We start from the raw sequence: 14658 nt of genomic DNA, 5'->3' as shown, positions 1-14658 counted from the left end.
AACATTTTTGAACAGACTCTTTTGTGTAAATTTAGTTATTATTTTGTTTTGTGGTCTACATTTAAACATATATTGTTTGAAATAACTTACTTTAAGATAGTAGCACAAAATAAAAAACAAATGGTATTTAAAATTCAAAAATAAAAAATATTTAAAAATATTCTCTTTCAAACAGACTACCACATATTCTACTAAATATTAATAATTTTGGATTTTCTGGATATTTGTCTTGATGTTCCATTTTAACACGTCCCTTGCCAAAGATTTATTTATTTTTTATTTATTTGTTTATTTACAAAATTTGATTCATTTTCAATATTCTTGTTTTTTGTTTCACAACAAATTTTGCACATTAAATACAGCACTTTACATTAAAAAAAGAAAAAGAAATATATATATATATATATATATATATATATTCATTATTATTTATTGACCATTGACCATTGAAATAGCCCACCATTGAAATACATTAGGACAGAAAATACAGCCAGATGAACGTCAGTTCCAAGCTAATTACTGGGCTTTGCGCGCCCCCGTGTGGCGAAAAAAATATAGCATTTTAGCGCTTTATTTACGGTTGCCAAGCAACGAGATTCTTAGAGAAGAGGAAAGTGTTAGCCATTGCTGGACGTGATTCGGTGATCATACCAGCAAAAATTAGCAACTTCTAAAATAACTTATAACACTTCAGTAAATATGGCAAAACCTAAAGAGAAAGAGCCTGTGGACATAGTTCACCAGAATGCTATTCATGTCGAGACAATAATGAAGGAGCTGAGACACCAGAAGCTTTACACGGAGTTTAACATCAACCCCTTCAAGAAACGTGAGTGCAGAGCTTCACTTGTCACTATGTTTGACTGCTGTAAATGTTTAAAAGAGCCTCTTTTTTTCAGTGCACATTCTGACTGACAAGCCCATGTCCAACATCACCAACAGAAAAGAAGAGGAAGACCGTAAGTATTTCAACTACATTTGACAGCAGTAATAAAGTTAATAGTACTCATATTAAATGTATTCACTGTTTGGGTGACTGGGTTTAATGTTTTTGTAATTAGAATACAATATAATGACAAAATGTTTTTTCAGCTACTTTCCTCCAGGCCATACATGCGGCCCGTCTGGAGCCAACAAAGAAGTACTCTCACCCTCAGACTGAAGCACAAGAGATAGGGTGGATGTCCAGTCCTCTAGTAAGTCTATCTATCTATCTATCTATCTATCTATCTATCTATCTATCTATCTATCTATCTATCTATCTATCTATCTATCTATCTATCTATCTATCTATCTATCTATCTATCTATCTATCTATCTATCTATCTATCTATCTATCTATCTATCTATCTATCTATCTATCTATCTATCTATCTATCTATCTATCTAAAACAGAAAACGACTCTGATTCTCTAAATGTTTAGCTCAAGACATTTAGATTTTATATTAACATTTTAGATACAAATTATTTATCTATTGGTAACACTTTAAATATGGCTCCATTTTTCATATTAGTTCACTTTGTTAACATGAACTAACAATGAAAGTTAATCTTAGTCAATGATAATTAACGTTAGTAACAATTGATTTTAATAACATGTTTCTAACACATTATTAAAATAAAAAAATATATGTGTTAATATTATTTAATGGACTAAACTAAACTAACATTGTCTGAACAGTTGTGTTTTTATTAACTAACATTAACAAAGATTAATAAATACTGTAACAAATGTATTGCTTATTGTTTGTTAATGCTAGTTAATTCATTAACATGTAAACCTATTTATTTATTATACAGTACAGTCCAAAAGTTTGGAACCACTAAGATTTTTAATGTTTTTAAAAGAAGTTTCGTCTGCTCACCAAGGCTACATTTATTTAATTAAAAATACAGTAAAAACAGTAATATTGTGAAATATTATTACAGTTTAAAATAACTGTTTTCTATTTGAATATATTTCACAAATTTATTCCTGTGATGCAAAGCTGAATTTTCAGCATTGTTACTCCAGTCTTCAGTGTCACATGATCCTTCAGAAATCATTCTAATATGCTGATCTGCTGCTCAAGAAACATTTATGATTATTTTCAATGTTGAAAACAGTTGTGTACTTTTTTTTCAGGATTCCTTGATGAATAGAAAGTTCAAATGAACAGCATTTATCTGAAATACGAAGCTTCTGTAGCATTATACACTACCGTTCAAAAGTTTGGGGTCAGTAAGAATTTTTATTTTTTTGAAAAGAAATTAAAGAAATTAATACTTTTATTCAGCAAGGATGCATTAAATCAATCAAAAGTGGCACTAAAGACATTTATAATGTTACAAAAGATTAGATTTCAGATAAACACTGTTCTTTTGAACTTTCTATTCATCAAATAATCCTGAAAAAAAATATTGTACACAAATATTTTGTACAATTGTACACATTAAATGTTTCTTGAGCAGCAAATCAGCATATTAGAATGATTTCTGAAGGATCATGTGACACTGAAGACTGGTAATGATGCTGAAAATTCAGCTTTGCCATCACAGGAATAAATTTGTGAAATATATTCAAATAGAAAACAGTTATTTTAAACTGTAATAATATTTCACAATATTACTGTTTTTACTGTATTTTTAATTAAATAAATGTAGCCTTGGTGAGCAGAGAAAACTTCTTTTAAAAACATTAAAAATCTTAGTGGTTCCAAACTTTTGGACTGTACTGTACATGTAAAAACAAAGAGATATTTCAAATGCTTTTTTTGATAAATCTGCTAAATTGGGCAGCTTTTGCTTCTAAACTTCTAATCTATTATTATTATTATTATTTTTTTTTTGGTAATTGACTTTATTTTATATTTGCAAGCCCCATAGTGAATTTACTCCCAATTTACATATCATAGTATCCCAGATTACTAAAGTATGTGTGTACTTAACCATCAACAATACAGTATAAAATAGAAAACATCTTTCATAATTGTACTACTAATCAGCTTTTTTTTGTGCAATACTTCAGCTTGTCTCAGATCGCAGTGACAGAAGATTAAACTTTCCACGGCAGAACACTGAAATCACTAAATACATGGAAGCTGCCTGGCGGTTGAAGGAGCAGACACAGAATTTGGGATGACTGTTTGGACTATATTTTCCTGATGCCATATAGCACTAATGCAGATAAACAAGCCTGGCTGGCATCTGTGAGCACTGCAAAGTGGGCATTCTTTGTTATCACAAATAAACACCATAAATGTGCAAGTACAAATGTGTTCTTACCATCTAGGAAGGCAGGTCATTCGATTTTAAGACACAGCCGGGGTGTTTAGAATTTCAGTCGTGTATCTGGAGATATGTAAAAGTGGGTCAAATGGCCACCATTCATCACATGAATGTAACTGCTCCTGTCTAGCTGAATCTCTGCATAGTAAGCAAAAGAGATTAGTTCATAACTAATCGATCTTAGATAATGTCATATTATACAGAAACAGGATTCACACAGCTTGTTTTGCAAATGTGCCTTTTTCACAAGAAAAATCAATAACTCTGACCATAATCCACTGGCTGTTTATTGGAGCATATTACTCTTAATGTATCGGCCACTCAGGTCAAGATTTATTACATTACTTCCCCCCCAAAAAAATTCTACCCTTTATATGAAGATACAGTAATGTTTTTGTTGCTTTTTTCTTACGGAGATGTACTGAATTTACTTACTTCCTTGTACTTAGTTTTAGTAAAAATTAGGACTTAATATGATGTAGAAGGATGTATCTCTGGATAACCAAAATGTACAATAAAAACACAAGCTTTTGGAGATTTACATTAAAAATACATTTATGGATTAATAAAAAAATCTCAATGTTTTTGCAGTATATTTTGAGAAAATGTTTCAAGAGATGTGAAAACCTAAATGTTTTATGAAAGGGATAGTTCAGCCAAATTTTATCATCATTTACTCACCCTCATGTAAACTATCCCTTTAAGTGCTTAAAGTTTAATATTTTATTTAAATAATAATTATATTATATTATACTTCTATATAATTTGGTCATACAACATTATGAATTCAAGACCTTCTCCCTAAGACACCTACTTTCTAGCCAAAAGTCTCATTCCATTATAGTCTCTAAATAATCCTTATCTGAGTCATCAAAACTCCTATGAATGGCTAATAATTGTTGATCTTATTAGTGTACATTAGCCACTAAGTATTTAGCTGAGGTGAGCATTACTTACGATTAGAGTTTTCCTTGTCCTGTTTCCATGTACAGCTCTCCAGAACCTTAAAGTAACCTTACAGATTGTTGGTTTGAAACCATATATACTGATTTTACAGTATAATGTGACATAATAATATATTAATTCATCTTTTTGTGCAAATATAAACATCACAACTCTTTAAGTATGTGTCCTAGATATCAAAACGCTATCCAAAAAGGATGTCATATTAAATTTGGTTCTTTACTTGCAAAGTTTTTCATCTTTTCTTTTTATATTAAGATAATCAAACAATATGAATCTGTAAGAAGTTAGAGTCCACTCAGCATCAAGGAGTCTGTGGAGGTCTTAACATTTCCTTTGATTAGTCACATCAGCCTCAATCAATTTGTCAGCAAAGGGTAGGAAGGGGCGACTGTCTAAATTGATATCTCAAGTCAGCACCAATATGCTGTATCCGACATGGAAATGTACTTCACTGCAACATTGAGACGCTCAATAAGGTCTTAAAAGGTTAATTAGAATTCTTCCAAGTTTTCACTCATTCTGATCCTAATGATCAGAAAAGTTCTTTTGCCCCTTATTGGCAGTGCAGTTTCTGGATGTGATTTATTGAAGTGTCTAGAGACGTTTGAGTGCTAACACTGCTTTCATCTGTAGCCACTAGGTCCTACACTGTGTAGCACTTCAGTGAACACTCAACAAAATCATTTTATCACTCTTTTCTTGTTGGTTTTTTTTTTCTCTGCTTGTGTGCATCTAAGTGTATCAAATTAGATTCCCAACTAAGAACACTGGCAGCATGCTAAACTGCTTTCAGCAGGTACAGCACATATTTTGTATTAACATATTCCGACTAAATTGTTAGTGAGTGAATGATAAAATGATTTAAATGTGCCATACAGAAAATAAGGCCTTCCCCTTGGATTTAGTGTTCCACAGAAAAATACAACAAATCCAAAAATCTGGAAATATTAGTGAATTTAAAAATAGTGATTTCACTGTGCTGCGTTCATGCCATGTCGTAATTGACGTTTCGCCAGGAGTTTGATTGACAAGCGATCTAACCAATCAGAACGCAGAATCCGCCATTTTGTCCGACAAAGTAGTTCAGTAGTTAGAAGATTAACCTCGGTGGAGTTAAACTTGAAAAATTGTGTATATTGGCGTCTTTCCGTGTTTGAAACAACATTCCTTCTCATGTTCATTCATGTTTATTTGGTGCTATAAATGAACTATTAGGACCTTGAGCTGAGGCGCTACAGCAATCTGTCACGACCATGGTCACGACACATTAAAGAGCCACAAAACGGTTTTTATTGTTTGAATTTCTTAAAAAACTACACAGTTTGAAAGCTGGGACTTTGTTTAATATCATAAGTAACCTGCTCTGTCTTGTCTGTCGACGTGTTGTTAGTGTCCTCTTTGCTCCGTGATGTATTTTTCACTGCGTGTGGCGTGACAGCGCCACGGCTTGTCAGACAAAGCAACAGTAACTAAGGGGGGCGGGTCTTTGCGAAGGGTCAGTTACCATAACTTCAAGATGACAACACCTGACGTTCTACTAGGAGCTGTTCACATCCTCAGACTGGGAATTATGCATTTCTATAGCAACACTATCAACGCCTAAATGAATCTGCAGCAGTCACGATACAAGTAGGAGCTCTCTAAAAAATTGTAATTACGAGCTCTTTGAGGACGTGAACATTTTTTACAAGATGAAATCTCGTAATTGCGGTAATTACAACATGGCGTGAACGCACCTATGTTCACCCCTGGACTTATGCTGATGTGTTTCCTGTTCCTTGTGGCATGTTTGTGGTCCATAGTGCTCCTTTTGTTCATCGTTTCCCCCGTTCATTATTCTCGATTGTTCCCAGGTGTGTCTTGTTAGATTGTTAACCTTGTGTATTTAATCCCCAGTGTTTGCTGTTCTTTGTTAGGTCGTCCATGTATGGATGTATCATCCGTGTCCTCAGTTCTGTTCCTTGGATTTCTGGTGTTTTTCAAGTTTATTTTGTACCTTTATCTTGATTTATTAAACACACTGCATTTGGAACCAGCTCTACTTTTTGTCTGAGTTTACCTGGTGTTATTGGTCTGTGTGAGAGCGTGTGTAGAGGGAAACATGCTCACAAGCAAACTTGCATATCATCTGTCTGTAACTGCTGGTTTGATTCACTGGCTAGCCAATTTTACTAGGTAATTACTGTCTCCTATGGGACACAAAGTGGTCTTCTTTAATGCTGGAAGAGGCTAAAACATGCTGAATCATCCAGTGAGTCACATTGCAAATTTGTTGATGTTTTTGACTTATTGGGGACGTTGCACTAATTATTAGTACTAAATCATTTTTACTACTTTAAGTAGTGTTGTTTGGATATGATATTTCCAAGAATTAGTAACTGCAAACAAATCGAAAATGTGTATAAAATGTAGTAAAATATACACTGCTGTCCAAAAGCATGGGGTCAGTAAGATTTTGTTTTAAAGAAATGAATACTTTTATTCAGCAAGGATGCATTAGATTAATAAAAACTGACAGTAAAGACATCTATAATGTTACAAAATATTTCTAATAAATTAATATTGTTCTTTTTAAAACTTCCTATTCTATTCTTTTTAATGCTGAAAAAATGTATCTCAGTTTCCACAAAAATATTCGGCAGCACAACTGTTTTTAACATTTAAAATAATAAAAGATGTTTCTTGAGCACCAAATCAGCATATTAGAATGATTTCTAAAGGATCATGTGACACTGAAGACTGGAGTAATGCTGAAAATTCAGCTTTGCCACCACCGAAATATATTACATTTTAAGATATATTAAAATTGAAAACAGTTATTTTAAATTGTAATAATACTATTTTTATTATTTTCGCTCACATAAATGCAGCTTTGGTGACCCCAAACTTTCATTTATCCACCTTTGTCCTATATGCCCATGATGCTTTGTGCAAATAATGGGAGAAACTTCCGTTAAACTGTCAACAATCAAAAAGGATCGCTCTATGAATGCAATAATAAGCATTTACAAAAACTGAGTACAATGAGATTATTCTTCTATTCTCCTAGATTAGTATTATTCTACTAACCCTTCAACCATTAAAAGGACATTTAAAAGTGTAAAAGAATTAAATTATTAGCACAGACCGAATAACCCCTGATTATTTATGCAGCAATATTACGGACATGTGTCTGTATTATGAAACACATTGCATTTGTTAATTAACTGCAACACTGAGTGATAATATTTCAAAGGGATTTCCATCATTTTGACAGACAATAAATATTGTATTTAGCTGATTTAGAAACATTCCAATAGACACTGCTAACAGGGATTAGAAGTGAAAAGGAGAGACAATTACACTTTAAAGCATCCGTGTGAAAACAAACCTGGAAAGAGACGTGAGGATTTTGGGGAAAAAACGAAAGATTCTTAGGACATTCCAGTTAATTATTCATGGGATATATTGTAAATTAAACCAGGAGAACAGGCCACAAATGTGCAGCATATGTGTTCTTTTTTCATACTGTTACAGTCATACTGTTATTCTCTTGAAGTCTGAACATAAAAACATGAAGGAAGTTTTACAGCTCATTCATAAAATAATTTATTTATTTATTTATTTATTTATTTTGGCGGCAAAGTAGCATTTGTTTGCGCATATATCAGCCATTTCCTCTAATCGTTTTTTTCCCCCCAGGTTTTTTTATTAATTATAAACACAAATAAGAGTGTAGACAGTGACAAGCATAGAAAAATACAGTATGTTCCAATATTAATAAAACAAAATAAAAAAACACACACATACACACACAAAAAAAAACACATTTAAACAATCAAACTACAGTCAGAGTATAATGTCAGGTGTTCATGCTGTTTATGACATTTGTAATACAATCATCATAAACCAAGTCTTACTCCAAACCCACCAGGCCCGACTGTCCTAATGAGTGAGTGAGAAATTACTCTCATTAATGTACTGAAAGAATGGACTCCACAACTTCCAAAATTTATTTGAATATTTCTTCAGGGAAAATCGTATCTTTTCTAACTTAATAAAATACAAAACATCTGACAGCCAATGAGAATGTGAAGGGGGAATTTTGGACTTCCAATTCATCAATATTAGTCTCCTAGCCAGCAGAGTGACAAAGGCAATTGCATCTTGTTTAAGATTAGACAAGGATGGTACTGCAGGGCAAACTCCAAACAAAGCAGTGACAGCATTCAGCTCAATTCTTTCCCCTGTAATAAATGATAATGTTTCAAAAATATTGGACCAGTAATTAAAAAGTGAAGGGCAAAGCCAAAACATATGAAAAAGGTTTGCTGGAGTTTGACAGCACCTGTCACATGTTGGAGAAACACCTTTATACATCTTTGCCAATCTAGCTTTTGTATAATACACACGATGCAAAACTTTGCACTGAATGAGTGAGTGTCTGGCACATATAGATGATCTATGCACCCTGTTGAGGATCCTTTCCCAAAGTTCCCAAGATATTTCCTCCCCTACATCTTCTTGCCAAAGAGCCCTAATATTGTCTATATAGACTCTGGACAAAGACTATTTTTTTAAATTTTATTTTTTACTGAATTTTACTTTTACTGTATAAATCGGGGTGAAAAAACTATTCAAAGGAGTATCATTAGGTAGGAGAGGAAAACCTGTGAATGTAACCCGAGCAAAACTACGAACTTGTAAGTATCTGAAAAAATGCTGCTTTGGAAGTAAAAATTCCCTAAGTTGTTGAAAAGAAGCAAACGTGCCATCAATATTTAAATCATTGAATGTATTAAGGCCACAACTAGACCAAAATAAAAAAGCACTGTCCAACAGGGAGGGAGAAAAGCTATGATTATTGGCTATCGGAGCATGGATTGAGTATGACTGTAATCCAAAAAAGTGCTTAAATTGAGCCCAAATCTTAATAGTGGTCTTAACTATCAGATTCTTAGTAAAAGGTGAGGTAGAAGATAGAATGGGAGAATGTACTAATGCATTCAGTGAGCTGGGTTTAGTGGAATTTACTTCCATCTTAATCCAAGAGGGAAGTGACCCTAAATTCTTATTTTGGAGCCAGCATTTTAAAACTCTAATATTCGTGGCCCAATAATAAAACTTCAGGTAATGCCAAGCCTCCCAATGGCTTGGGTCTCTGTAAATATACTTTACGTAATCTGGGGACCTTTTTATTCCAGATAAAGTCCAGTATCTTGGAGTCTAAGTCTCTGAAAAATTTCTGGGAAAGAAAGGTAGGAAGGCATTGAAACAAATATAAAAACGAGGGACAACAAACATCTTCACAGCACTGATTCGAGCCGCTAAAGAGAGATTCAGAAGGGACCCTCTATCAAAATCCTCCCAAGTTTGGGACAACAAAGGAGTCCAATTTGCTTTAAATAGATCTACATATTGTTTAACATGAATTCCAAGATATAAAAAACTGAATGAAACAATTTTAAAGGGAAGGCAACTTAGAGGAAAATTCTTTGCTAAAGCATTAATGGGAAATATTACACTTTTGGATAAGTTCAATTTATAACCAGAAATTTGACCGAAGGATTGAAGAGTGGCCAGGGCAGCAGGGACAGAAACAGACAAATTAGAAACATAAAGAAGTAAATCATCTGCATATAAAGAAACTTTTACCTCAACACAATTCCTAACAATGCCAGAAATGGCAGAGTTAGATCGAAGGGTAATAGAAAGAGGTTCAATGGCTAGTGCAAATAAAAGAGGGCTTAAAGGACATCCTTGTCTCATAGAGCGATATAATCGGAAATAATCAGATTGAATGTTGTTTGTCCTTACTGCAGCCAGTTTGTCCTTACTCCAGCAGAAGAATAAAGCAACTTAATCCATGAAATACATTTCTTTCCAAAACCAAACCTATCCAAAGTATAAAATAAATAGCTCCACTACACTCTGTCAAACGCTTTCTCAGCATCCAACGACATCAAAGCTTCCTCTGTATTAGCCTGAGAAGTGTTATAAATTTTATAAAAAGCTGCCTAAGATTAGAGAATAAGTGATGATTCCAAATAAAACTTGTTTGGTCTAAAGGAATAATAGTCGGAAGAACATTTTCCAGTCTTAAAGCTAACAATTTTGATAACAGTTTGAAATCTACATTTAGCAAACTTATCGGACGATAGGAGGAACAGTCTAATTGGTCCTTTTTCAAAAGAAGAGAAATAGAAGCCTGATTGAGGGTCTGAGGGAGATGACCTTTTTCGAATTATTCATTAAACATATCCAATAACAGTGGGGAAAGTTTTTGCCGAAACACTCTATAAAATTCCACCGGGTACCCATCTGGTCCTGGGCTTTTCCCAGACTGTAAGGAAGAAACTGCTATATAAAGTTCATCGATAGTAATTGGCTGATCCAATTCCTCTGAAGATGATTCTTCAATTGAAGGCATAACTAAATTACTGAAAAAAACATCAAAGCTACAGTTAGAAGATATTTCAGATGAGTACAAGGACATATAAAACGTACTCGGTTACTAACGTAACCTCGGTTCCCTGAGATACGGAACGAGTACTGCGTATGGGGAAAGGTCTCCCTTTTTCCCCGCTGCTGAAGCCTTTTTCAATAACGCAGTGTAACTGCACCGTCATTGGTTCACTCATAGACAAGTTGTTGAACCAATGACGGCGCGGCATAGCTGCGCGGCCTATGGCGACAAAGCGCGCGAATATTCCCGCCGAAATGGGCGGGGTTAAGGGCTATATAAGCAGGCGTTTCGCCATAGGATTTCAGTGTCATTCGACTGAAGCGACGACCCTGAGCCGCAGCCTCGTGGCACGGCAAGTATCGCAGTACTCGTTCCGTATCTCAGGGAACCGAGGTTACGTTAGTAACCGAGTACGTTCCCTTTCGATACTTCACTCGCACTGCGTATGGGGAACGAATTCAACCACGCCGTGCCACGGCTGGGAACGATATAGCTTGAAGCTTGGACACCTGAGAGGGGGCCAAAAAGACAAGCGAGAGGGCAAGCCCTTACCGAACCCTTGCGTTACACTTAGAGGAAATTTATTTCCATGATAGCGTGAGGCGGAGCTCATCTGAGGCCGCTAATCACACTGAAAGGACTCGAGCCTGTAAGGTCGGGACATCGAGATGGTAAAACCTGACAAAGGTGGACGGCGAAGACCAGCCGGCCGCCACACAGATGTCTTGGATGGAAACTCCGTTGGACCAAGCCCATGAGGAGGCCATCCCTCTAGTGGAGTGGGCTCTGACTCCTATGGGGCATATGGCTCCCAGTGAGGAGTAGCACAGCGTAATAGCGTCCACTATCCAACGAGAAATGCGCTGTTTTGAGACCGGAGATCCTTTGGTGCGGCCTCCAAAACAGACAAAGAGCTGATCTGACTGTCTGAAAGACTGCGATCGCTCTATGTAGGTCCTCAATGCCCTGACAGGGCAGAGTAACTCCAGCCCTTGCTCTTCCGTCGAAGGGGGCAGAGCAGAGAGCGAGATGACCTGAGCTCTAAACGGCGTTGAGAGCACCTTAGGGACGTAGCCATGCCTGGGTTTCAGAACGACCTTAGAGTCTCCAGGCCCGAATTCGAGGCATGCAGGGCTCACAGAGAGGGCCTGCAAATCGCCAACACGCTTAACCGAGGCCAGTGCTAACAGCAAGGCGGTTTTTAGCGTCAATGGCCTGAGGTCGACTGAGCCCATTGGTTCAAATGGGGCTCCTTTTAAGGCCCTGAGGACCAAAGACAGGTCCCAGGAGGGAACGGTGAGGGGGCGAGGAGGATTCAATCGCCTAGCACCCCTCAGGAAACGGATGACAAGTCCGTTTCGTCCCACTGATTGGCCAGCAATAGGAGCATGGAACGCTGCAATGGCTGCTACGTAAACCTTGAGCGTGGAAGGGGTGCGCCCCATTTCCAAGCGTTCTTGGAGGAAAGACAGTATAGAAGATACGTCACTCTCCATTGGGTCTATGTTGCGTGACGAACACCAGTCAGCAAAGACCGACCATTTCTGGTCGTAGAGGCGTCTCGTGGACGGCGCTCTAGCCTGAGAAATGGTATTTAGGACGTCCCTGGGGAGGTTAGTAGGCTTCCCATCGAGGGACCAGAGGTGCAGAGCCCAGAGCTCCGGCTGTGGGTGCCAGATTGCCCTGTTCGCCTGAGAGAGGAGGTCCCGTCTCAGGGGGATCGGCCACGGGGCTCTCAGAGAGAGCTTGAACAGCTCCGAGGACCAAATCTGGTTCCTCCAGAGCGGGGCCACTAGAAGGACTCTGTGTTGGTCTTCTCTGATGCGCCTGATGACCTGAGGGATCAGGGCGATCGGAGGAAAAGCGTAAAGGAGCGTGCTGGGCCATGAATGGGCCAGAGCGTCGACCTCCTTCGAGAAAAATGTTGGGCAATGAGAGTTGTCTTCTGAGGCGAAGAGGTCTATCTTTGCCTTCCCGAAGAGCTCCCAAATCCTGAGGACAACCTGGGGATGGAGCGTCCACTCGTCGGAGGGGACGTTGCTCCGTGACAGCATATCTGCACCCAGATTGTTCCTGCCAGGAACATGAGTCGCTCTGAGCGACTGAATCCTCGGAAGAGCCCATTCCAGTAGACGTTTCGCCAGAGCGCATAAGCGGCTGGACGAGAGACCGCCCTGGTGGTTTAAATATGACACCACTGTCATACTGTCCGATTGGACTAGAACGTGACGCCCTGTCAAATGAGCCTGAAAGAACTGAAGGGCCTTCATCACTGCTAGCATCTCTAGACAGTTGATGTGCAGAAGGCTTTCCTCTTGGCTCCATGAGCCAAAGGCCGGTCTGCCGTCGCACACAGCGCCCCAACCCGAGTTGGAGGCGTCTGTTGCTAGCACCGTCCTTCGTGAGACCGCCTGTAAGGGCACTCTGCGCTTGAACCATACAGGGTTCGTCCAAGGTTTCAGGGCTAGAAGACAGGCCTGATTGACCTTGAGGCGAAGGCGGCCGTGCCGCCAAGCGCTGGGAGGAACCCGGAACTTCAACCAGTACTGAAGAGGCCGCATCCGAAGAAGGCCGAGCTGTAGTACCGGAGAGGCGGAAGCCATTAGCCCTAGCAGCCTCTGAAAAAACTTCAGAGGGAGGCAGGCTCTGTTCTTGACTGAGGCTGTGAGCTGCTGAATCGTCAGAGCGCGCTCTGGCGAGACTACTGCCGTCATATGGACTGAGTCGAAAACTGCTCCCAGAAACGATATTCGTTGAGTGGGGCACAGCAAGCTCTTGGTTGTGTTGACCCTGAGACCCAGGCATTGTAAATGGCTGAGGAGCACGGATCTGTGGTGTTCCAGCTCGACTCGCGAACGGGCTAGAATGAGCCAGTCGTCGAGATAATTCAGGACTCGGATTCCCGCCTGTCTGAGAGGGGAAAGTGCCGCGTCCATGCACTTGGTGAAAGTGCGAGGAGCCAGAGACAGCCCGAAGGGCAGGACCGTATATTGGTATGCCACTCCCTCGTATGCGAATCTCAAGAATCGTCTGTGACGAGGGGCTATCTGGATGTGAAAATACGCATCCTTCAGGTCCAGCGAGCAGAACCAGTCCTCGGGGCAGATGTGCGCGAGGATCTGTTTCAGTGTCAGCATTTTGAACTTCCGTCTCATGAGGGAATGATTCAAAAGTCTGAGATCCAGGATGGGTCTGAGACCACCATCTTTCTTGGGGACCAGAAAATAGCGGCTGTAGAAGCCTGACTCGCTTTCCGCGGGGGGAACTATTTCCACAGCTCCTTTTCTTAGCAACGTCATGACTTCGGCTCGGAGGACATGGGCGTCGTCCGGATTGACCAAAGTTTGAAGCACCCCGCCGAAGCGAGGGGGCCGGCGTGCAAACTGGAGCGAGTAACCCTGAGTTACGATCCCCATGACCCAATCTGACACATCGGGGATGGCCTGCCAAGCCTCGGCCCGAGTGGCAAGGGGTTGAATGATATCGTGTGACAGACCGCCGCTGAGGGGGTTGTACACCGAGAGTAGCGGAAGAGGAAATTTGCTCTCTTTTAGATTATATAAAAATTTGTTCGCCGTGAAAACGGCGTTTGGAGTGGGCGCAACAGTTGTGGGCCCAGTTGTCACTTGAAACATGTTTCCCACGCCCGGATTTAAACGAGGCGGAGGGGAAAATGTTCGTGGGAGCTTTTGGGGTGGTCCGGTCGTGACGGGACGATTCCCCATCCTCTTCCTTCCTGGCAGATCAGGATGACTTCGGAGGCACCGGGTCCAGCACAATCTTGGGCCGGGGTCCCTGGCGTCTCGGGAAGGGATGGCGCTTGGCAGAGCGCGAGCGCTGGCGTTGCTCCTTAGGTGGCGCTGACTGCGGTGCTGCAGGTGGAGCGGGCTTGTGCTGCTGAGCCGACGCAGTCCTGGGGCGGCTGGAAGCAGAGCTGGAGCGCTTGGGCAGGAAATGTCTCATGGCCTGAGACGATTTC

At 39.4% G+C, this 14658-nt stretch overlaps 1 protein-coding gene across 1 annotated transcript; it reads left to right on the top strand.

The window, feature by feature from the left end:
• Positions 1–639: 639 nt before the first annotated feature.
• Positions 640–3265, top strand: cfap144 (cilia and flagella associated protein 144). Its single transcript, XM_067374689.1, has 4 exons — positions 640–829; positions 900–959; positions 1093–1196; positions 3009–3265. The coding sequence occupies exons 1-4, from the start codon at positions 700–702 to the stop codon at positions 3120–3122; spliced, it is 408 nt and encodes a 135-aa protein (XP_067230790.1). The 5' UTR covers positions 640–699; the 3' UTR covers positions 3123–3265.
• Positions 3266–14658: the final 11393 nt, after the last annotated feature.

Source organism: Chanodichthys erythropterus, chromosome 21 (assembly GCF_024489055.1).
Source record: "Chanodichthys erythropterus isolate Z2021 chromosome 21, ASM2448905v1, whole genome shotgun sequence".
In the NCBI taxonomy this organism is placed as follows: domain Eukaryota; kingdom Metazoa; phylum Chordata; class Actinopteri; order Cypriniformes; family Xenocyprididae; genus Chanodichthys; species Chanodichthys erythropterus.
This window is presented reverse-complemented; position numbering and strand designations above follow the sequence as displayed.

Bases quoted from the DNA above. Each gene is read 5' to 3' on its own strand.
- cfap144 (XM_067374689.1), top strand. From the start codon at position 700: ATGGCAAAACCTAAAGAGAAAGAGCCTGTGGACATAGTTCACCAGAAT. The intron at 960-1,092 runs GTAAGTATTTCA...ATGTTTTTTCAG, and splicing joins CAGAAAAGAAGAGGAAGACC to CTACTTTCCTCCAGGCCATA. The intron at 1,197-3,008 runs GTAAGTCTATCT...GCAATACTTCAG, and splicing joins GGTGGATGTCCAGTCCTCTA to CTTGTCTCAGATCGCAGTGA.